Source organism: Epinephelus fuscoguttatus, linkage group LG20, assembly GCF_011397635.1.
Source record: "Epinephelus fuscoguttatus linkage group LG20, E.fuscoguttatus.final_Chr_v1".
Lineage (NCBI taxonomy): Eukaryota > Metazoa > Chordata > Actinopteri > Perciformes > Serranidae > Epinephelus > Epinephelus fuscoguttatus.
In genome coordinates this window covers 489,516-515,164 of record NC_064771.1, presented here as the reverse complement: position 1 = coordinate 515,164, position 25,649 = coordinate 489,516, and the positions used below count along the sequence as shown (strand labels likewise).

Below are 25,649 nucleotides of genomic sequence, written 5' to 3'. Positions count from 1 at the left end.
TGTGGGAGCTGTTGTGAAAACAGATGAGTAGGAAACTCACCTGACCACACGTGCAAAGTATGGGACGTCTATATCCAGGTGTTTATGGTCCAGTGGAATCATAATGACTTCCTGCCGGATGAAATCCCGACCCCGGATAAGCGGATGGATGGACAATGTGTTAAAATAGATAAACAAGTTGTTTTAATCATACAAACTCACTTGACAATCAACATAGGCAACTGAATTGAAGGAAATAGCCTGTTAGCTAGTTAGCAGCCTGTTTGCTACGATAGCACACTGTCAGAGTTGGGTATAACGCATTACAAAGTAACGCGTTAGAGTACTTTGATTAGTTTTTGCAGTAATGAGTAACCTAACGCGTTAGTTTGCTGTTTGAGTAATCAAATACTTAAGTACATTTTCAGACAAGACATCAGTTACTTCCGTTACTTTTAGAACGCTGGTCTTTCAGCTTCGAAACAGCAACGGCTGTCGTTTGGTTCTAATAACGGAGATAACGTTAAACCTATCAGTCTGAAAGAAGCTACGGAGCTTGTGGCTCGCTCCGTGGTCAGAGAAATGCTGCTGTTGTCTACGGTGGAGTCTAAATAGGTGGAGTAGGACTCGCTGACAGACATATTTCAGACTCAGGACTTGCATTATGCCTGGTACACGCTACACGGTGGTACTCACCAATTATCCCCGGTCATCTTTCACGGCGTGTGTGATGTCACTGGGTTATTCTTGTCCTATTTTTATTACTTTCGCTATTATCTGAGTCACTGTGTCTGTTCATGTGCCAGCTGAAATGCTGTTGTAGTCACTTAAAAGCGTCAGCAGATGGCAGGAGCTACATTTGATGCGCCATACGTAAACTATCAAGCTACTTCCACAGGAAGTTCTGACAAATGTTTCAGAATAAAAGCCTATTTAGAAAATGGAGGGATTCTCTCAGCCGAGGTTATAAGGGGCTTTTAATTTGAAACAAGTGTTGAGTTTGAAATGACGGTGCAATATGTTAACTTTATAAAGACAACGGAGCGGATAAAAAGTAAATATATAAACACACAGAGGGATAAATAAATAATGGACCGTCTATAATGTAGTTTGTTTCAAATAAAGCTGGGAGCCTCTGCAGTTGTGGTGAGTAAAAGCCCCGCCGCTATTTCTTAATGTTATTACTTTATGTCTGACCGTGAGGATGTACCATTGTTTGCTAGCTTGATGCTAATGACAGTAACGTTAAGTCAGCGGGTTGACAAAGTGTCTCTGCTGTTTCACACCATCATTTCCCCCTTTTAATCTCTGTGTTAACATTCCTAGAGGAAATATTAAAAATGCTGGGGTGTTGTTGTCATACAGTTGTCTACGGCAGCAGATCGTTCTGTGTTTCAACTGGTCAAAGTGACGGCTGTGATGGGAGAACTGGATCTCAGTGAAGGGCAAGTGGTCCATAGCTTTAATTTTGGAGACAAAAAATGTAGGCTTAGCGCCCTGTGGTCCATTGCCCAGTAGGAAATGTAGAATACTCAAAAGTACTTTAAAAGTGCTTGAGTTACTTTTCTCAGGGAGTAACGTTGGAAGTACTTTTAAAGTAATTGAGTTACTTTACTCAGGGAGTAACGCAGTAAAGTAACTGGTTACTTTTTTTAAAAAGTAACGCAGTAAGGTACTTTGATTACTTTTAAAGTAACCCTTACCCAACACTGCACACTGTCATACAGTCTGTCAGAAATTCGCCCTAAAAGGTTCATTTTTTGGATGTTCTTAAGGCAAATTCTGGACTGAAATATTACAGAGGGGAGGAGTTTTCCGAGGCACATCAAATTTCATGGAGATTCCCACAGGAATGAATAGGCTTGCAGCTGACTCGTCTCCATACACATATGTAAGGCGTTACATTGGTACACAGTGCAGTATATTCTGTCAATAAAAATTTAGATGTCTGAACATCTGTCTGTTACAGGGCCCCATTTGAATGATTTACAGCACAAGGTCTACCGTACATTTAGGGCATATCCAACTCCACTTTGCTAGTTTAATAGTGCATAATCTGGGTGCAGAATAAGATGCAAGGAGCAAAGGGGTTGTATATAGTTCTTAAATTAATCATAGGTGTGTTTTGGGCGTAACTTAAATTTAAATAGTCAGAGTGTCAAGTTGAATATTGAGGTCAAGCCCTGGTGGTCACACTGACTGATCTCTTACTAAAAACATGCCTGTCTGCGTTCTTTTATTATGAGCATCCCATGGCACACCTGTGTAATACTGATGTTGTTTAATCAGCATTTTGATATGCTATACACCTTTCAGGTGGGTAGATTATCTTGGAAAAGGGGAAGCACTTACTAGACTTTAAATTTGTACTCAATAAAAGACAGCATTTGAGTGCATGAAAAAATTGGAGCAAAAACAAAAGTTCCAAGTTCAAGTCTTAATACATTAGTATTACATTAATACATGTAAATCCTGTTTGCGCATGGTGTATATTTTGAGCCTGTGTGTGTGCCCAAAATACACCATGCACAAACAGGATTTACATGCAGAAAAAACTGAATTAAATTTCACCTTGAGGAATTTATAGGGAGCAGTGTAGCTTCTCCTCTTGTTGAGATGATCTTACCTCAATGCACCTCTTCAAGTCAGTCAAGTTCATGACCATGCCAGTGAGACGATCAATCTGTGGATATTCACAGGATGTCATAAATCATGTTGTGTTAACTAAAGTACAGCATGTTTTTTTGTGTGTATGGCATCATATGGACATGGGCTGCTGTGGCTTAGGGGTAAAGCGGGTGAAGTATCCTTGGCTGAGATACTGAACCCCAAATTGCTCATGATGGCTGTTCCAACAGTGTGTGAGTGCGACTAGTAACTCAGTAGCAGGTGGCACGGTGGCACCTTGTATGGTGGCCTCATCCACCAGTGTATGAATGTGTGTGTGTGTGTGTGTGTGTGTGTGTGTGAATGGGTAAATGTGACATGTTGAAGCGACGTGAATGGGTAAATGTGAAGTGTTGAAGCGCTTTAAATGGCTGGAAGACTAGAAAAGCACTGCAGTCTTTTTACTATTTACCAAATGGTTTTTCATTTTATCACCTATCCATTTATTTTCATATTTGTTCATTATTTTCATTGTTCTCTTTTTTAAATAAAAAAGCACTGTTGCCTCACAGTTGAACCCAGGCTTGGGTACCTTTTCTGTAGAGTTTGCATGTTCTCCCCATATTAGTTTTGGTTTTCTCTGGGTTCTCCAGCTTCCTCCCACAGTTATCAATCAATCCTTTATTTGTCACATGGAATTAATACATAGCACAACAACTCATCAACTCCTTTAAGTTGTGCACCGTAATTTATCCCTTTTCATCTTCTTTTATTGTTGGCTGATGGTTCTGGTAAACTATGGTTCCTGGCTGTGGAATGAATTAACTGTCCACACATCCCTTCCTCAACAAGACAACAATCAGGTCGCTTCTTCCTAAACACATCAGCGCCACACCACATTCGCCTTTGAACGATGAAATGTTACAGCAGTTATCCACAGCTGGACTGGGAGCACCTCACATTCCCACCAACACACAAGTCCTTATTCACCGTAAAGCACACTCCTCCTCTCCTTCTCTAGTCAAAGTCCTCTGCTCCGTTGGATCGCTATGTAGAAAAGGAGCTACCTGGTTGAATGGCGCTGTGCAGGATTTAGCCAAGTTTCGGTGAATCAAAGATTATTACAGTTCCTGATAAACGTCTGTACAATGGCTAACATGATGCTAGTTCAGCTGGTGCCCATTTCTTCTCGATCTTTCCTCGATGTTTACTGATGTTTACATTTGAAAACACTGACCTTACGTATTGCGTTAACCGTGTTGTGTAATTTCCGGTGTTTTCTGTGACAGTGTCTCTGTGCTGCTCAAGCAAACTCTACCAGCTTGCTTTCTATTTTTTACTCACTTCAGTTGCTTAACATCTAATTCAAGTCTTAAAGGGATAGTTCGACATTTTGGCAAATTCGCCTATTGCCGTAATCCCTATAGTCATATGGGTAGGTACATTACCTTTAATTGTCAGTGCCAGTTCTGAGATTGGTGGAGCAGAGCTGCCAGCTGAAATGGAGGTGAATGGTACAGCCCCTTCTCTCCCTCAAAACTAATCAAATACACCATCAAATGACTCCAATACGCTCTAGTGGAAAACACATGACTTACGCATTCCCCACGCTATGAAATAATAATGTATAATTAAGTAACATTACGACACATGAAGCAAATACTCTGAACTACTTTCTTGAGTAAAACACTGGGCGAAGTGACACAGTGCGCAGCTGAGACAGTGCCGTTGTTATTGCTTGTAGCCATTTGCGGTATTGTCAGCTGGACACACCAGAAGGTTTGAGGAAAGTTTACAAGTGTTTTTGTAAATCATGGTATACACATGCATTGTAAAAGGTTGCAGTAACAAGCTGAAGACATGGAGCAAAGTGAAGTTTCATGTAGTTCCAACCAGTAATACGGACAAGATGAAACAATGGCTATTTGTGCTGGACATCGATCCCAACACGCCTGTGGAAATGGTCCAGAAAATGTTTGTGTGCTCCTGCCATTTCTTACCAGAGGACTACAGTGAAAGGATGGAGCGCAAAAGCTCAGGAATGGTTCAGACTCCTTTCTTGAGAGACAATGCCATACCATCTGTCGGCATTACTAAACGAGCTGACGTGGTAAGTGATCGTTGTGTATTTTGCTCAGCAATCTCTCTGCTGTAACGTTACCTCCATGTTGAGTAGCATTAGCCTACAACCCAAGCATGGTAAATAAGGCTAAAATGCAAATGTTGTTGTGGTTATGTTATGGATAAGTGCTTGCCCAGAGCATATAGTGAAGTGACTGGCATTACTTCTCATTGTTGGGAATAAACAGACTGCTAGGGAACATTTTATGTTGTTGTTCCTTCAGGAGTTGTGGTTTTATGAGTGTGGAGTTAGCATGTTCTCCCCATATTCCGGTGATTATGTTGAGGCGTACTCTATATTTATATTGCACAGGTGTACCTAATAAAGTGGCCAGTAAGCCCCACATTTACACCACCGGCTCTGGGTCTCCCCTCAGCCCCTGGTTGCTCGGCAGCCTCAGCCTCTCTTATTGCTCTCTCTTCTTCCAAAACCTGTAACTCTTCCTCTGTATATTCTGGCTTCTTCTCAACAAACTTGCTGTTTTGATGATGGGAGTAACTGCACTAAACATAAGCTGTTTGAAATCACTCCGCCCAGCAAGTACTGTATGTCTGGAATGTGGTTCCGGCTTTGCATTTGGCTTAAAAACAACTGTCTCGTAATATTACATTATTATTTCATAGTGTGGTGAATGTGTAAGCTACAAGTTGTCCACTAGTGCGTTTTGGAGTCATTTGATGGTGTATTTGATTTGTTTTGAGGGAGAGAAGGGGCTATACCATTCACCTCCATTCTGTGCGCTAAGCAGCGGGCAGCTCTGCTCCACCGATCTCAGAACAGCAGGCACTGAAAATTAAAGGTAATGTACCCACCCATATGACTATAGGGATTACGGCAATAGGCGAATTTGCCAAAATGTCGAAATATCCCTTTAACCCACACTAGTTCTTGTTTTTTTATATATATATATATGTTTTTTTATTATTTCCATCAAGAAGTAATACATATACCAGCATACTGTATAATTTCATACTCAAACAGAATACAACTCCTACTAGTAACAGTATTCCTCTGCTCCACAGGATCTTAAACCACACTCATGCATGCTCATGCTCATGGGCGCCTAACTTTGTGTAAAAGTGGGAGGGCAAAATATGACCTGAGTAAGGATGTGCGAAAAACCAGAAACAAAACATTCTAACCTCTTGAGGGTCGCGGGGGGGCTGGAGCTTATCCCAGTTGACATCGGGCGAGAGGCAGGGTACACCCTGGACAGGTCGCCAGACTATCGCAGGGCTGACACATAGAGACAAACAACCATTCACGCTCACATTCACACCTATGGGCAATTTAGAGTTATCAATTAACCTAGTCCCCAATCTGCATGTCTTTGGACTGTGGGAGGAAGCCGGAGTGCCCTGAGAGAACCCACGCTGACACGGGGAGAACATGCAAACTCCGCACAGAAGGGCTCCCATGCCCAGGATCGAACCGGCAACCCTCTTGCTGTGAGGCAAGAGTGCTAACCACCACACCACCGTGCCGCCCCAGAAACAAAACATATTCCAATAAATTTATTGATTATGAGTCTCAATGCTGTGTCACAGGACCAATTAATTTAAAGAAATGAGACATTCAAATGCCATTTTAACAATTTACAAATTTGATTACAAAGGCAAAAACTGTCCACAGCAACATAACGCTGGAGGGCTCTGCATTAACGCTGCATTGGTCACAACTGCAGGTAGGGTGACTAGGTCCCAGTAAACCAAATGTGGGACAAGGAGTAGGTTTGTGAGGAACAATGTGGGACACCCGCCCCCAGCGTGAAGTTTAGTCATCAGAAACTAAATACATTCATCATAAACTATACGTAGTCTACTGTATATTAACACTTGACTGTTTTGTTTATTGAAGTATTTAGCAACACAGAGACTTGTGGTCAGTGGGATTTGAGGATTCTTATAATAACATCTGTAGCCTACAGATGTGAAGCCCTGACTATATCTGACTGATCTTTAATGAAAGCTGTTGTCTTGTATTTTTTTTTCCTGAAAATATGAACCTTACAGTCAAACACAGTTTATTTAGCCCGTGTAGTTGAGGGGACAGGTCAAACTGATATGATGCTGATTTACAGGAGAATTCATATCAAATGGAGGATAAACCATGAACATAAATTACAGATCACCTGTAAAGCATTTTACTGAATTAATCTATCAAAACAAAAACTGGAGACTGAAAACAAACTGATATATGGGCACTTTTTTAATGAACTGACATCATTCCAGACAGGATGTAAGTGTGTCTGTGACTTCCTGTACGGACTGAAGGCTGCTGGAAACTGTCGGGAAACTGTCCGACTTCACCGCAGCTTTTTGTCACCGGCCCGCTGTGGCCTCCTGCTCTCATCTACTTTCCAGGCAAGGTGCACTTCATCTCGAATGAGCCTATTGACGCGCGAGTGTCATTAGTTATCGAGTGTCAACTGTTGCGATCAAGGAGGGTGAAATAGTTGCTATATGGGGCGGGAGGGGGGGAACCCTAGGGCTTAAACGCACATGCGGTGTTACTATGACAATAAACAGAGAGCCTACGTGGGCCGGCCGCTGCATGCAGCTTCTTCTCATTGAGGGTGAATGCAAGCGCGGGTGACAACCAATCATGCGGGACATGGTCTCAATTTGCATGACGCGTGAAAAGAGACAGAAATGCTGTGCAGTCCCACGCAATGCGGGACGTCTGGTCACCTCACATGTTTTTTTCCTCATCTTATTGTTCCATAAGTTATGGATAGTTAGCTGGCATTTCATGGTTGGTTTTTCATGTACCCTACAGTCTGTGGCAGACTGTACCTGTACAGCTTCTGATGCAGTATGCGCGTGCAGAGAGATGTGCCAGATGTCCGGAGTGAAACATGCAATCAGACAAGCTGCTTCTCCACATCCTTCCCGTTTTTATCATTAATGTGTCTCAAACTACAATGGCAAAAACGTGAAATGCATCCACAACTAAAACAGGCAAGCTAACTACCAGTATTTGAAAGCAAATTTACAGAAATACAAATAATCCAAACTCCGTCTAATAAGCGGACATGGCAACCATGGTGCACTTGCTTCGTACTGCCTGGAATATGCCACTTGGATTCGAAAATGGGGTGCAGAATAATTCAAATACAATTATTTAAATGTAAATAAGATTAATTTATTTAATTTTTAATTATATTTTATATTGAAAATATTCAATTAAATATTATACAACAACGTTTTGACAAAAAGAGTTGAAAAAAGTGGGGGGCCAAAATATGAGTTTTGCCCCCCCACCTTGAAAAGTGGAGGGGTATTTGCCTTACTTGCCTATAGGCGTAGGCGCCAGTGCTCATGCTCATACTTATACATACACACCTCCCCAGCCATACACATACAGCACTCTCCATATTTCCACTCATCCACATATATCATTTATTCCCACTCATCCACATATATATTTCACACTTTCCTGTTCACAGACACCACTGGCACACACACGCACACGTGCACACGCTCGCTCACACACACACACACACACACACACACACACACACACACACACACACACACACACACACAGACAGAGTTGTATGCTGTAAAGCCCTGTGAGGCAAATTGTGATTTGTGATATTGGGCTTTATAAATAAAATTGATTGATTGACTGATTGAGTTCCCAGCTTTCAGTCATCATACCTAGTCCCTATTTCTTAGCCATTAAAATTACAAGGCTTCATATATGTCCTGCCATGCCTTGCTGAATTGTTGCCTTTTGTTCCGGTCTTCAAACATTGATTTTTCTATACTTAAACAATATTTCATTAGTCCCTTCCATTGCTGTAGTGGTGGGGCCTCTGGGTCCTTCCAATACTTTAAAATTAGTTTTTTGTATAGCAAAGAGGAGAAAAGGACCATCCATCCTATGGGGTATTTTAGCTTGTCTGTCTTTTGGAAGATACTGCTTAAGACTGTAAATTCAACTTTGATTTTACAAGTGTTGGTCATCCACTTTTGGATCTCTAACCAACCTAAACCTTCTCACATTCCCAGAAAGCGTGTATTATGGTCTCCTTGTGTATGCCACATTTTACAGAAACGGGAGAAAGAGGCATCAAATTTATTTATTTTTGATTTAGTGTAGTATATTCTTGTCATGAGCTTGTATTGTATGAGACACAGATTCTCATTGGTGGTGATAGTATTGGTTAAGTTTAGGCAATCTTTCCAGGTTATATCAGAGTTATTTATTTTAATATTGTTGTTCCAACCCTCATATATTTTTTGCAGTGAATAATTATCTGCCTGTGCTTTTATAAGGTGTTTGTACACTTTCCCTATTAATTTCCTGTTTTCCAGAGTTTAGAAATAGCCTCTGAGTAACTGAGGATTCTGTATTATAGTTTAAGTTGTCTGTTATCCAGCTCTTTAATTGAAGATATCTAATAAGTTCCTTATTAATTAAATTGAATTCTGTTACCAGTTGTTCAAAAGGCTTTATTTTGGTGTGAGAAGTAATATCTCCAATAGTTGTTATTCCTTTGTCACTGCATGATTTCCACTTCAGCTCCTCCTTCTGTATGGTGGGTTATTCCACAAGCGTGTATTCTTTGGAACACTGATTTCTATACCCAGTATATGTTTTAGTTTTTCCCACGTTCTTAATGTACTATTTGTGACAAAGCTAATAGGGCTGTCAAAAAAAATTTGAAGTTCGAAATATATTCGAATATATATATATTTTTATAAGTTCGAACCTAAATTTGATAATTTGAATATTATTAATAATTAATTAATACTGTGTCTCCGACCAAGATGGCGGGTGGGAGTGCATGTGGCGGAGGCACTGCCTGCCCTCATGCTGAACCTGAGGTTTTTAAAACTCAGTGTGGGAAGATAATAGTGGTTGATGAATTGTTACACTTTATCTCACTCAAAATGAGGACTCTTAGCCACGACAAAGTTGTTTTGCTGGCTACAAACAATTTCGCATCTGACTGGATTGAGAAATCCAAGGGCTTTCTGTTTGAAGTTTGCTCGACGACAATGCAGTGCAAAATTAAGCACACTGATCGCAACAAGGACACTAAAAACATCAAGGCATGCCTGAGTCTGTTTAATGAGTTTGGGGAAAACATGCCCGTGTTTGTCTCGCACTTTTTGGACAAGCTTCCTCCTATCGGATTTGGGAATATGGATGCTTTGGCACTGCTCAGTAGAGTGGGGCAATTGAGCAGCGAGGTTTCTGGATTGAGGAGGGCCATTGAAGCACAGGTGACTGTGAATGAGGACCTGACAGCGGCTACTGCGGCTGTGAATTGCCGGGTGACGGCGCTCGAGGGCGGACAAAGGTCCACCCCAGTCCTGGGCCTCGAGACTGCAGCTGGTGCCCTGTGGGAGCGAGAGGCACAGAAGCAGACGGGCCCTGGTCAACAGGAGGTGACGGCGGACCCTTCTGATGCAGCGGCTGCAGAGAGCATACAACTCCGTACGCCAACGCTGAGGTCACCGCCGTGGTCTTTTGTGGTGAGTAATGGAGAAAAGAAGCCCACACCCAAGACGAGACAGCCCCGGCGCAACGGCGCACCACCCTGGGTGAGACGAGAGCAGAGGAACACGGGGATATTGGCACAGGTACTGAGAGCAGCATTTCAGTGATCACTACCAAGAGGGCGAGTGTGTTCGCCACTAAATTCGCTCCTGATCTGGATGCTGTTACTCTGTGTAACTATCTGTCTGAGAAATTGGCCAATCCATCTGTGACATGTCGGAAAATAGAATCAGCCAGCTGGAGATTTGGCTCGTTTCATATCACCGACTCGAAGCAGACTGGTGCATTGGTGTGCAGATTAAGATGAATAACAGAGTTTGTCATCCTGAATATGTACACACCTTATGAATCCAGACTCAATGAAGATGAATACCTGAGCAGACTTGCTTTTATTAACTCTTTCATTTTTGAGAACCAGTCCACGAGCATCTTTGTTGTGGGTGGCATGAATGCTGACGTGTCAGATAGTAAGTCAATGTTTGCCAAGCATATGATTCAGCTCTGTGACAATAACAATCTTATCTTATCCAGCCAAAAACTCTTGCCTGCTGATAGCTTTTCTTAAATTAGTGAAGCCTGGCATTCCACATCTTGGCTCGATCACTGTATAAGCACTGCTGATGCCCATGCTAGCATTAGTTCAATGACAATGATGTACGATGCATCTATGTATGACCATGTTCCTTTTGTGATGGTGTAGAGTGTGAGAGTCTTCCTGAGCTATCTGAGGAGGTCTATTCAGCCTGTATTCCGAAGCTAGACTGGTCCAAGCTTACTAGTGAGGATGTTTGGTTATGTTATGGGAGGGTAGATAAAATGCTGAGTGAAGTGTTCTAACCCAAGGACGCTATATTATGTACTGATGTGAACTGTAATCTAAGTGTCCATCGTGAGGATCTATGTGCTTTTTATAACTGTATAGTGGGAGCTATGTTTGAGGCTAGTAAACCATGCCTCACCCACCATAATAACATGAGACAAAAGATCATACCAGGGTGGAATAAACATGTGGCAGCTCATCACTCTGTAGCCAAGGAGGCCCATAGGGCACGGGTCCTCGCAGGGAGGCCGAGGGAGGGGCCTGTCCTTGACCATAAAAAGCTAACTATAAAAATGCAGTACGGTATGTCAGCAAACATGAACAAGTTATGAGAGCAGACTCTATGGCTAAAAAGCTCCTGGGTAATGATGTAACAGGCTTCTGGAAGGAGGTGAAAGCTCTAAATAGGAGTATTTAACTGTATTAAAAGTGACCCATATGAAGTAGGTAATTGTGACGCTAATGACTCAGTTGGAATATCAGCCAATGAGGTCTACTTAGCTATCTCCCAGTTAGCTGATAACAAAGCTAGTGGCTCAGATCTCATCTCTGCTGAGCACCTTAAAGATGCAGGCCCGAAGGTTGCAGTCCCCCTAGCCATATGCTTGACACAGCCTTTATGTCACATGGCATTTTGCCAGAGTCCATGCTGGCTGTTACACTTGTCCCTGTAGTTAAAGACAAAGCAGGCAAAGTGGGGAGTTTGGATAATTATCATCCTATTGCATTAGCGAGTGTGTTATCCAAAGTACTGGAGAAAATTTTAATAGACAGATTAGATTCTTTTCTTTTTACCACAGACAACCAGTTCGGCTTTAAGCCCAAGCACAACACAGATTTATGCATTTATGCTTTAAAAGAGGTGGTTGAAACATATAGAATAGCTAATTCCTCTATTTTAGTAGCTTTTATTGATGCTTCTAAAGCCTTTGATAGAGTAAATCACCATAAGTTATTTGTTAAAATGAGCCAAAGGGGTGCCTGCTACCATAATTAGGATTCTGGTATTCTGGTATGCAAATCAGAGTATGAGAATAAAATGGGGGGGGGGTGCGGTCTCTGCTCCTTTTGGTGTGGGGAATGGAGTTCGCCAGGGAGGGATTCTTTCTCCTGTCCTCTTCAACATTTATATGAACGATCTTTCTGCCCAATTTAAGGGACGTAACACTGGATGTATGATTGGTAGCACTGTGGTCAACCATCTTATGTATGCTGACCACCTGGCTATTATTTCTCCCAGTAGTGCAGGGTTTCAGCAACTGCTGAATATTTGTTCTGATTATGGTGTTAAATTTGATATAAAATATAATGCAAAAAAGAGTGTGGTGTTAATCTGTAGGGCTAAGGGAGACAAGGACCTCAGATTTCCTCTTTTCTATCTCTCAGAGGAAATTTGATCTGTCTGCTGTAAAGCAAAGTATCTGGGACACATAATAACTGATTGTCTGCTGGATGATGATGACATGTATAGACAGCGCGGTGTGCTGTATGCACAGGCTAACATGCTTGCTAGGAGATTTCACTGGTGCTCTGACTTTGTCAAATTCACACTTTTTTAGATCATTTTGTACATCATTGTATACTGCCCCCTTGTGGGTGATGTTTAGGAAAGAGAGCCATCACAAATTACGGGTTATGTGCAATGACTGTTTTAGAATTATCATGAACAAGCCCAGGTGGAGTAGTGCCAGTGAACTATTCTGCACGGCCAGAGCTCACACATTTGAGGCTCTCCTGAGGAACCTGATTTACAAATTTATATGCCGTTTAAATGGGTCAATGAATTGTGTAATCCAGGTGCTGACTAACCCCAAGCTGAGCTCTGTTAGAACCGTTTCCCAGTTTTGGATTTATTGGCATCAGTGCCTTGTGTAATGAGTTTTTCTTTTTTATGTCCCAGTGTGTTTTTAAATGTAGTATGTGCTTTTTATGGACCCTGAGTCTGCTCAATAAACTTGAATTGAATTGAATTGTAACGTCCCTCAATAACCACATGCCGAGACGTTAGCCGGTTTAGAGGGCGAAATTATTTCTGATTGTAACACAGGCCACTGTGGGCCGTAGCCACGCCAAAACAACTAAAGCCTAACAGAAAAGTTCACTATCCACACGAGTGCCACCATCTTGTCTTCAGAGGAGAGAAACACATACCTACCCGCTCGCTGCAGCGTCTCACTCACGAGACGCGTTCACAGACACTCAGGAAATCCAGCACTTATATACAGTTTTGATCATTTTTATTATTTTGTTTGGGAAGTTATATGCAGCTAGAACCTCATACAGGTAGCTCCACTCTAAACGGTCAAATGCTTTTTCAGCATTTACTGCCATCAGTGTCACATTAAGTTTTTACTTTTTAGCAAATTGCGTTAGAGATATACAGGTTCTAACATTGGTTTTTAAATGTCTATCTTGAATAAACCTTGTTTGGTTAAAATGAAAGATTGATGGAAGTATTTCAGTTATTCTGTTATTTAAAACTTTTGTAATTATTTTATTATCACAATTTATTAGACTTATTGGTCTGAAATCAGAGGGTTTATTGCACTCTTTGCCTGGTTTAGGAATTACAGTAATAATAGTCTTATGCATTGAAGGTGGCAGGATTTAATTTATAGTGGCTTGTTTTATAACATCAAAGAAGAGAAGATTAATTTGGGGCCAGAATGAATAGAATAGAATTCGGTTGGTAACCCATCCATACCTAGAGCCTTGCCTTTTGGGAAACTGTCAATTGCCTTTTTGATTTCCTTCAGGGAAATATCTTTGGCCAACGTAGCTTTATGTTGCTCTGATAACTTTTTGATGTCAACTGATTTTAAGAAATTCTTTTGTTCATCTATTTGACATTCAATTTCAGTAGAATATAGTTTTTCATAAAAGGAAGCAAATTCTTGGTTAATAAGTTTGTTGTCTCTAACCACAGTTACCGTAAAACTCATAATATAAGTCGCACTGGCATATAAGTCGCAGTCTATTTTTTAAGGTCTCAAACAGGGAAAACAAGGTTTTATATTACTATTTGTTAATAAAAACGTTATACAAGTTATTCCTACACTGTTTCCCTTTATTTTTAATTTGAAACACATTCAAAACACAATAACCTCTTAAGCAGCTTTGGTTACTTTTTACTATTGCAATTTTCCAAACAACCTCTTCAGGAAATAAAATTACGGTATCACAACATCTGAGCCATAAAAATGAGTTTAAATTAACGTTAAACTTCTTTTTTCTTTTTTAAGACAGCATTACAGTACCTTATTACAGTGTGGGCTGTAACTATACATGCTTACTCAAATCCCAAAAACAAATGAGTTTAAATTACTACGTAGCGCCATCTTGTGGGTCAAATTACCTATGTCAGCATTTACCTTGGTCCATAGGTCGCACCGGTCTATAACCCGCAACCAACTTTTAGATGAAAAAAAAGGGAAAAAAGTGCGACTTATACACCAAGTTTTACGGTATTCAATAGATCTTTTAGTGTGATAGTCTCTCTTTTAGACACCTTCTTTACTAAAGAGGATAACTGCTTACTTGTCTTATTTGATATATATCTTAATTTATTTACGTCATGCCAAACATTATTAGCTTTTTCCAGCAGCAGCTGGTCATATTCTAGCTTCAGTCCTTGCAGATACTCCATATCCTTACTTATGCCAGATTTTTTATGCAGGTATTCTGCTCGACTGATAGCTGTCTCTAATTGTTTAACTTTTTTATCTAAATCTGCCTTCTTTCTAGATGAAAAAGAAATAATGATCCCTCTAATGTATGCTTTAAATGCATCCCATATAATATGAACTTGTGGTTTCTCCTTACTGGTTCTGACGTTAATAGTTATGAATTCATTAATATGTTTTATTATGTAATTAAGAAACTCCTCATCTTTCAGGTATTTTCTGTTCATTCTCCAGCTTCTATATAGTACTTTATTTGTTGGCGGGCACATAGTGCATGTAACTGCAGTATGATCTGATATACAGTAACTATATCTTGTATTTTAGATGTGATTACATCATCTACTTCTCCTTTGGATACAAAGATGTAATCCAAGCAGATAAAACTGTTTTGTGCATAAGAATAATGTGTATAATATTCATCTCTTGGATGCATTTGTCATCACACATCAGTTAGGTCATTTACTAAGAGGAATTCCAGAAGCTCCTTGGAAACGTTTGGCTTCCTTTTCAAGTTGAAACTATCTTGTTCTGTGAAGACTTGATTTAAATCTCTGGCAAATAAAATTGTTCCTGCTGATATACTGTTAATTATTTTCCGAATATTTCTAAGATATTTCATATTAGCCGAAGGAGGAGAGTAGATATTTATTAGTGTATATTTATCTCCATGAATTTCACATGTAACTATTAAATATCGACTCTCTGGGTCAGAGTGTTTTGAGATTAAGCTAAATGGCAAGGATTTACTTATCAAAATACCTACTCCTCTGCTTTTAGATATGTAGGTTGACTGAAATGCCTCTCCCACCCACTGTTTTTTTTTAGGAATTTAATCTCACGAGGTTTCAGATTCAACTCTTGTAGAAAGACTATATCTGAAGACATTTTCTTTAGGTGTTGCAGAACTTTTTGTTGCTTTACCCTGTCTTCAACTCCATTTACGTTCCACGTTGTAAGAGTGAATTTATTTGGGTTAGTTTTAATGAGTGCTATCCAAGATTTTGTTTGATGGACATAAAGGTAAGTATACTTGGCCAAGTTACAGACTGATATGACGACTTTCATAGGGAACCAAACACACAAGACACATAGTCAATCCCAAAACTCATTATACATATTAGACATATAAAGGACAAGTGAACAGACAGACCAGGCACACCTTCAATCACACCCCATAATGAACACACACCCATAACAAACATCCCTCCATACATTCCCAAGTCTTTCTACTTGTAGAGCATGCTTTTGGTAAGGTCAGTTGCTCCTCTTTTGCTACTAGGGCACTGATCTCTTAAACTTAAATAAACTTAAATAACTTAAATATTTTCTTTTAGGTAACTTCCTCATTGGTTACATCTTGTTTCAAAGCTCCTTCAGTTACATTTTACATAAATTACACGTCACATCTCAAGGAGGGAAAAAAAACAAAAACAAAACAGAAACCACCAACACCCTCCCACACTAGTTCTGTTTAAGCACTTATAGCTCTCATCTTTTTTAGGACTTTCTTGCTAATCTCTTAGTTGTTGTTTGCACGTTATTAGCCTTGTTAGCTACATTAGCTTAATAGTTAGCGATGGCTTCTCCTTCAGCTCTTTCTTACTCGGTGTGCCAGATGTTTAGTTATGCCTCTGCCTCCTTTAGCGGCAGTGGTAATTGTAATAAGTGTAGCTTATTTGCTGCATTGGAGGCAAGGCTCAGTGAATCCGCACCATGGAAAATCATTCAGTAGCTGCGGTAGTTGGCCAGCCCCCTGTAGCCGGTGCGGAGCCACATAGCATAGCCTCTGCTAGCGGTCCCCCAGTAACCCCCGTGCAGCTGGGAGGCTGGGTAACTGTCCGGGAGAAGCCACCAGCCTCTTCATGTTTCTAACCGCTTTTCCCCACTCAGCGACACACCCGCTGAGGAGAAAACTCTGATCATTGGCAGCTCTATTCTGAGAAACGTGAAGTTAGCAACACCAGCGGCCATAGTCAAATATATAGAGACAGAGTGCAACGCGTCATAATCTGAAAGCCACACCCTCTACCAGCACGTAGAGGCATGTCTCAAAACAACAACGTGTGCCGGTAGTAGGAGCAGGCTGACGGCTGAGCATGCCTAAATGCTTATCTTCTTAAAAGAGAATCTCCACATCATGTTTTTTCCAAGACGAGCAGATTCTTTACTGGCACACGTTGTTGTTTTGAGACATGCCTCTACATGCTGGTAGATTGATAGAAGTGCTTGAGCGGACCGCTGGAATGGACTGCTTGAGGCCTAGTCCACACGAGCACGGGTATTTTTAAAACCGAACTTTTTTGGCCTCCAGTTTTTAAAAAATCTGCGTCCATACTAGCGGTGTAATAAAAATACCTCCGTCCACATGACACCGCAAATTCCACTATCAAGCAATGTAATACACATGCCAAAGCAGTAGGTGGTGATATAACTCCTAACTGTAAGGCCATTGTAGTCAATCAGAAGGCAGTAAAACGTCATTACCGGAAAAACAACAATCTCTGAACTCCCCCCCCAACACCCACTCAGCAAAAAGAACTCCAGAGTGTCAAAAATTCTGATTCCTCAGCAGCTCCGTGAGAATCACTGTGTCATCATGTCACTGAGTAGCGTTAGTTGTATGGTACAGCCACAAAGTGCTGATATGCTGCTAAATAGCAGCAGTATTTTGTTTAGGTCCATCCTCAAATCGTCTCTTGCACACACTGGATCGGGTAATAACACAGCTGTTTTCTGTTTACGTCGCACACTGTGACGTCATACAATGGAGACGAGACAAAATAACTGCGGTTATCCTGTCCACACATGAATGCTGACACCGGACTTTTCCAAAAAGTTCACCCTGGACTCCGGTTACAAATAACTCCGGTTACAGGGGCCCAGAACTGCGGTTACGTGTGGATGAAAAGCCAAACCGTGAGCAAAGAGTCACAGTTTTATAAATACCCGCGTTGGTGTGGACAGCCCCTGAATCGTGGCGTGCTGGGCACAATTCTAACAGAAGGTTTTTATTGGCCATGCAGCTCACCGCACAGCAACTTTTCGGCATTTGGACTTAGGGAAAACTCAACAGGCTGGAAACGGAGGGGGAAAGTGTGAGGAGAAAGCGGGCCTCGTTTCCCCTTTGGGGGTGTATCTTTCAGATTATGACGTGTTGCGCTCTGTCTCTATCACTGGGGCCAGAGCAGGTGACATTGAGTCAAATTTAAAACTGCTGGCTAAGGCTAAACGTAGATTTAGTAAGATCGTTATTGGCACTGACACCTGGTTACGCCAATCGGAGGTCACTAAAATTAATGTTAGACTATGTCGGACTAAGTAGTTTTCTCTGGACCCCCCCCAAATCTGACCACTGATGACGTTTAGCCGTATGTCATCATTTAATCACTGGCTGTCCAGGTGGTGTCCAGCTAACAATGTGGGTCTCGTTAATCACTGGAAAACTTTCTGGCGAAAACCTGGTCTTAGTAGGAGAGATGGCATTCATCCCACTTTGGATGGAGCTGCTCTCATATCTAAGAACCTGGCCAATTTTATTAGTAATTCAAAACCCTGACAACCCAGAGTTGAGACCAGGACTCAGAGTTGCGGTCCTACATGCTTCTCTGAGCTTCTAGTGCAGTTACCCACCCATAGTTTTATACAAACGGTGTCTGTCCCCCGACCACCTAAATTATCTGAATCTAAAATTAAACAAAGAGGAGTTGTACATAACAACCTCATAAAAATAAAAACCTCTTCTGTGACAGAAACACAAAACAGGAGAATTAAATGCGGACTGTTAAATATCAGGTCTCTAACGTCTAAAGCAGTGCTTTACTCAGCCTCACTGAAACCTGGCTGTGTCAAGATGAATATGTCAGTCTAAATGAATCCACTCCTCCCAGTCATAATAATGCCCACATTCTTTGAGGCAGTGGCCAAGGAGGGGGAGTTGCTGCCATTTTTAACTCTAGCCCGTTAATCAGCCCTAAACCTAAACTAGATTATAATTCCTTTGAAAGCCTTTTATCTGCTCCTGGCCCGTATTCTGAATTTGTATCTGAATTCTCAGAGTTTTTATCCAGTTTAGTTCTTAAATCAGATAAAGTTATTATTGTAGGCGATTTTAACATTCATGTTGATGTTGATAATGACTCCCTGGCTACCGCGTTTATCTCATTATTAGACTCCATTGGCGTCAGTCAGGGTGAACATAAACCCACTCACTGTTTTAACCATACCCTCGATCTATTTCTGACGTATGGAATTGAAGTTGACAACCTAACAGTCTTTCCACAGAATCCCTCGCTATCAGATCATTATTTGATTACTTTTGATTTATTTTTACCCGATTACATGCCACTCAGCAACAGTTACTATACTAGATGTTTATCAGATACTGCTGTTGCAAAATTTAAGGAAATCATTCCTTGGTCATTAAATTTAATACCATGTCACTCAGTAACAGAGGTTTCCCGTACCAACTTTAAACTCTCCCGAATTGATCATCTTGTCGATAGCGCGGTAGGCTCGCTGTGAACAACATTCGACTCCGTAGCACCTCTTAAAAAGAAGTTAACAAAACAAAGAAAGTTTGCTCCTTGGTATAACTCTCAAACCCGGAAGTTAAAACAAATATTGCGAAAATTTGAAAGGAATTGACGATTAACCAAACTGGAAGAATCTCGTTTAATCTGGGCAGACAGTCTCGAAACGTAGGAGAGGGGCCTCCGCAATGCCAGAGCAAACTATTACTATTACTACTATTATTACTAAGTATTACTACTATTATTAAGAACAACCCTAGGTTTCTTTTCAGCACTGTAGCCAGGCTAAGAGTCACAGCTCCATTGAGCTTTGTATTCCTTTAGCCCTTAGCAGTAAGGATTTTATGAGCTTTTTTTAATGACAAAATTCATGATCTCCTGTCCTCAGTTAGTGCCTGTCTGCCCTCAAGCACAGCTGTAAGACCAAATATATATTTCGATTACTTATCCCCGATTTCTCCTCAGCAATTGACCGCAGTGATTTCTTCATCTAAATCATCATCGTGTCTCTTCGACCCCATTCCAACTAGGCTACTTAAGCGACTCTGTTTCCTCTGTTGCTGCTTTTTCCGTGGTGGTGGTGGTGGGGGCTGCATCATCCTTGAGCTCATCGGAGTCCAGCACTTCGACCCACGATGACAGAGGCTCAAATCTGTTGGACAGGCTGAGGTGGGATGAGAGACCGACACCGAGCGAGGTCCTTTTTTTGGCCGACCATTGCGGCTTACGACAGGGCATTGAACTGCTGGGCTGCGGAGGAGAGGAGGTAGGATCCCAGGCTACTGTGTCCTGAAGAGCAGCTTTTAACGAGGAGATCTGTAGAGACTGCTCGTGAGCCACGTCCAGGGTGTTTGTCAGCAGCTCAGATTGGGACTTGAGTTCTGATGACAGCCTTCGGATGTCTTCCTTGAGGTTGGCAATGATCCTGTTTTTCTTAACGAGTTGCTGGTTTTCATCGGGAGGGCTGGATGTAGCCATTAGCTTAGCAAACCAAGCTAAGTTGCTACAGGTTGCTTCACAAGTCGGCTCCACTCAGGCTTCAAACGAGGAACTCTCTCTTCCTCTTCCACTATAAAGTCATTGATAGTGACAGTATCTACCTTCACAACGTGTGCCGTCCTGTTTTAATTTAAAACTGTTAACAATCTTTCATCAGAAGGGTTTCCACTGCTGAGCCTCAGAGGTCTCTCTGAGTGTAGGGGGATATTCCAACCACCAGGTGGGGGCCCCCCTCCATTTGTTGTGTGGGTGGCTGTCCACCTGCAGACTACCTTGTCCATCAAAAATAAATAAAAACCTTGGCCTGAGAGTAACAGATATAGGACTTAAAAAAGTAAACTCAACAAGCTGGCAGAGAGCTCCATCTCAGCTCACAGTTTGGGCACGAGATAAAATTAAGATAAAAGAGAAATGTGCCTCTTTAGTAAATGTGGCCTACCGGCACTGCCCTGTTTTAAATTTTAAAGATGCAGGAAAAACTCCGGGGTAGTCAGATGAATGAATGAATGAATGAATGTATTAACATCACTCTGCGTCCGTTTCATCCTGTTGTTGGAAACCACAAAGCTTGTCCCGAATACTTTGCTGATATTCTTCATTGTCACCGCGGCGGGTGCTTTTCACCGCTTCCCAGCGGGAGCTCAGCCGCGCTGCTTCTCCAGGTCGGTTACCAGGTTGCGGTGGTATTGGAAAGCCTTTTGCTCGTAGGTCCTCCGCTGCTTGATCTGCAATTTCGTATGTGAGTGTTCCCGAGTCCAGGAAAACAAGCATTTTTGTCATCGGTGTGGGGAAACGAATTCCCTTTTCTCTCAGCATTTTCTTAATTGGCAGATATTCTCTCCTCTTTTCCATCACACCTGCTGCGTAGTCATGATCGAAAAACACCCTTTTGCCATCCACGGTGATGTTTTTTTTTCCATGCTGCGCTGAGAATCTTCTCTTTAGTTATGTACCTTGCAAGCCTCACAACCGTCGATCTTGGGGGAGCAGTCTCCGGGGGTTTGGGCCCCAGCGATCTGTGTGCGCCTTCAATACCAAAGTCAGTCAGACCGGTGCTTGCCCCCAGTTCAGTTTTTATGAGGTCCTCCACAAAATTAATCATTGAGGTTCCTTCAGCTCCTTCCCTGATGCCATAGATCCGGATGTTGTTACGGCACGAGTGGCCTTCAAGTTGGGTGAGCTTTGATTTCAGTGTGAGTTGCGTTTTTTGCATGCGGGTTAAAACCTCTCTCACCTCCACACCAAAAGTTTCCACCTCTCCAATGCGCTCTTTGGCTTCATCCAGTCTTTGTGACGTCGCTGCTATTTGCCCCGCAGTAGCCTCCATCTTCTGATTAATGTCCGCTCTCATTTTGCTAAGCTGTTTTTTGATATCTTCTTGGAAGTTGTACCGGAAATCTGATCTGCTGAGAAATGCTGTTTTCCAACTCGACATTGCCTTAGCCATGGATTCTTTATGGTGTTACCAATGGAGGTTAAGGAGACCGTTTCTCCTAACTCAGCCTCCTCGCCACAGCCTGCACTTTCTGTGTCCATGCTAGGGTCATCCTTCAAAAATTCTCCTTTTTTGCAGCTTCTCACTGATTTAGTTCGGCCCCTTTCTTTCCCCCCTTGCATTATTATATGCTAAAAGCGCTTTCCGGGTTTAGTCGCCTAGTTTGTAGGGGGTTTAAGGTAATTGAGTCGGGAGCTGAGGTTCCACACCGCCATCTTCACTCTAGGGCTGTGAAAAAAATTTTGAAGTTTTTTTATAAGTTTGAACCTAAAATTGATAATTCGAATATCATTAATAATTAATACTGTAACGTGCCTCAATAACCACACACCGAGACGTTAGCCGGTTTAGAGGGCGATTTATTTCTGATTGTAACACAGGCTACTGTGGGCCGTAGCCACGCCAAAACAACTAAAGCCTAACAGAAAAGTTCACTATCCACACGAGTGCCAGCATCTTGTCTTCAGAGAAGAGAAACACACACCTACCCGCTTGCTGCAGCATCTCACTCACGAGACGCGTTCACAGACACTCCACCAGAAAACCAGCACTTCAACTATTTCACACTCGGAAATATCAGTATTTCAACTTAACAGCACAGAATCTGGGCTAAATCTCTCTTATTTATAACACACATAACAGTAATGTGGCCCAGTTCGTTACAATACTATTAATAATGTTGTATATCACGGCGAATCCCGTTCGGGCGGAGATGGCTCGTGCACAAGCCGGGCCAGAGAGGGACAGAGAGACGGAGGGAGAGGCGCCTACAGGGGAGCCCGCTGCACTAACACCACCCACTGCGCTGTCCGCGATGTGTGACCTGCTGCCTCCCTGCCTGCCCTTTTTGAAGAAGAGATGAAACGTTACCAGAATGAGACACCACTACGAGCCGACCAGGATCCACTCTTGTGGTGGAAACCTACAGGCGCACTGAAGTATCCAAACATTGCTCAGATAGCGAGGCAGAAGTTGGTCATACCTGGCACTTCAGTGAGGTCAGAACGGATGTTTTCATCCAAGAGTCACGTTCGTACTGCGCCAGCAATAAGCATCTTATTTTTTGTGGGGGGTTTTTTTGTCAAAATTACAATAAAATAAAAAATAATAATAATAAATAAAAATGAATAATAATAATAATAATAAATCTGAATATTATTCTAACTCTACTAAATTAATTCGAAAATATTCAAACTCAATTTCTTGGTGCTTTTGACAGCCCTACTTCACTCTCATGCTACCGCAAGTCCTACATTTAGGCTCTTATGTCTGTTTTGCGAGCCTTGGCGGTGATTTTTTTGGTTAGTGTTGGACAGTGGTTGCATGTGGCTACAGGGCATCATTGGAATGAGGGAATCAACTCACTGGACTAAACTCTCCTCCTGACTAGCTAGTCAATCAATCAATCAATCAATTTTATTTATAAATATCACAAATCACAATTTGCCTCACAAATTGTATAATAATAATAATAATAATAATAATAATAACTTCAGTTTTGTCTGAATTTAACATAAGGAAATTGGTGCTCATCCAGGTTTTTATGTCTTTAAGGTAGTTATGAAGTTTAGTTAATTGATTAGTTTCTTCTGGCTTCATTGATAAATACAATTGTGTATCATCCGCATAACAATGGAAATTTACAGTGTGAGTGATAAAGATAAAGATATATTGATCATGTCTAATAAGTGAGTTTTAACTAAAGGTAAGACCTCCTTATCTCATAAAGGTGAGACTATGAAACTGAGCAATAAAAAAGTTAACGGGTCACAAGCCAGTGCCAGGCCGAGAGCCAGAGAGCATTCTGCCAAAAACAAAGGTAAGAGGATAGACAGTATTCTGATTGGGGATTTTATAACGAGGCAGGTGGAAATGGCCAGGACTGAAAATCTAACTGTGAATAACACATCAGTCAGAGAGGTGGCAGCTATGCTACCAGACATCATGTCTACACGGCCACATATTAAGGAGACTGTTATTCATGCTGGCTCATTTGACATCCTCACGAATAAATCTGGGTCTGAGACCCTAAAGAAAGACTTTTTGTTTTTATTGAAAACACTTAAAAAACTTCACTCAGGAGTGTCTTTCATCTCTGGACCTATCCCAACATGAGTCCTTCAGCAGACTCCTTGGCTTAAACACCTGGCTGTCATCAGCCTGCCTCGAGCAACAGGTTGGATTTATTGACAATTTTAATATTTTTTGGAACATAAAAAGCTGCTTCATGCCAGACGGGATTCACCCAAACAACCTTGGCTCCAGACATCTTGGCTGCAACATACGTCACACCATCGAGTCATCTTATCAGAACATTATTTCATTCACAACAACCACCTCCCATGATGATGACGTCACGGTCTGTGACTCTGTCCTCGACATTACAAGAAACCTGCAGAGATTGTCTCTGTCCCAGCAAGAATGTCAAGAAAAGAAGAGATAGGACAGTCACCATGCCGCTTTCCCCCTCAGCCGGCGGCATGGCAAAAATAAAAACAACTGCAGAAAATCAAGGACGGTCAACCCATCAAATCTGATATGTATCTCATGTCAATCACAGTCTGTCTCTAAACTTATGCCGGATAACGTTTCACAACTAGCACTTCTAAATATCAGGTCTCTGGCTGGCAAATCCTTCTTAACCAATGATTTCTTTAACAAGCACAAACTTGATTTTATGTTTTTAACTGAAACTTGGCTAGGTCAGGAAAATAGTGCAGCAGTTTTGATTGAGACAACCCCTCCAAATTTTAGTTTCTTTAGTGAAGCAAGAATACATATCAAAGTCTTAAATGATATTCATCAGCATAATGATGCATGCAAATCCTCTGTCCTGGTATTACTAGATCTCAGTGCTTCATTTGATACAGTTGATCATAATATACTACTTAGCAGATTGGAAAAGTGGGTGGGACTCACTGGCACTGTGCTACAATGGTTCAAATCTTACTTACAAGATAGGGACTTTTTTGTGTCAATTGGTAACCATGAATCTGAGCGAACTACGATCACATGTGGGGTTCCTCAAGGGTCCATTCTCGGACCACTTCTATTCAACATCTATATGCTACCCCTAGCCCAGATTATGGAACATCACAACATCTCCTATCATACATATGCCGACGACACACAACTCTATATCTCAGTGTCATCACATGACTACAGTCCTTTACTCTCATGGAGTAACTGTATTCATCAAATCAATGACTGGATGTGCCAGAATTTTCTCCAGCTAAATCCAGAAAAGACAGAGGTATTAATTTTTGGCCCTTAAAATGAAAGGGCAAAGATCAGCACCCACCTTGGCGCTATGTCATTGACAGCTACAAATCAAGCCAGAAATCTTGGTGTTATTATTGACTCAGACCTGAACTTCAACAGCCATTTAAAGTTTATTACTAAATCTGCCTATTACCACCTGAAAAACATAGCTAGAATTAAGGGGTTTCAGTCTAAACAAGACATGGAAAAACTTATTCATGCATTCATTTTCAGTAGGTTGGATTATTGCAATGGCATATTTACAGGCCTTAACAAAAAATCAATCAGACAGCTGCAGCTGATTCAGAACGCTGCCGCCAGAGTCCTTACAAACACCAGGAAACTGGACCATGTTACACCGGTCATTAAATCGCTACACTGGCTTCCTGTGAGTAAAAGAATAGATTTTAAAATCTTACTGCTGGTCTACAAAGCCCTGAATGGTCTCTGACCAAAATACATGCTTGATCTACTGGTTCCCTACGAAGCATCCAGACCCCTTAGGTCATCTGGAACTGGTTTGTTGTGTGTTCCAGGAACAAGAACCAAGCAAGGTGAGGCAGCATTCAGTTATTATGCTCCTCACCTGTGGAACAAACTTCCTGTAGATCTGAGGTCTGCTCAAACTGTCAGCTCCTTT

At 41.5% G+C, this 25,649-nt stretch overlaps 1 protein-coding gene across 2 annotated transcripts in view; it reads right to left on the bottom strand.

Annotated features, from left to right (window-relative positions):
• The window catches only part of pts (6-pyruvoyltetrahydropterin synthase), a 50,280-nt gene that overhangs the window by 6,909 nt on the left and 17,722 nt on the right, over positions 1–25,649 (bottom strand). For both annotated transcript variants that reach the window (XM_049563941.1, XM_049563942.1), the window contains 2 exons: positions 2,606–2,662; positions 41–111 (listed from right to left, as the gene is read on the bottom strand). In XM_049563941.1, coding sequence (XP_049419898.1) covers positions 41–111; positions 2,606–2,662 — 128 coding nt within the window. The remainder of the gene's footprint in view (positions 1–40; positions 112–2,605; positions 2,663–25,649) is intronic.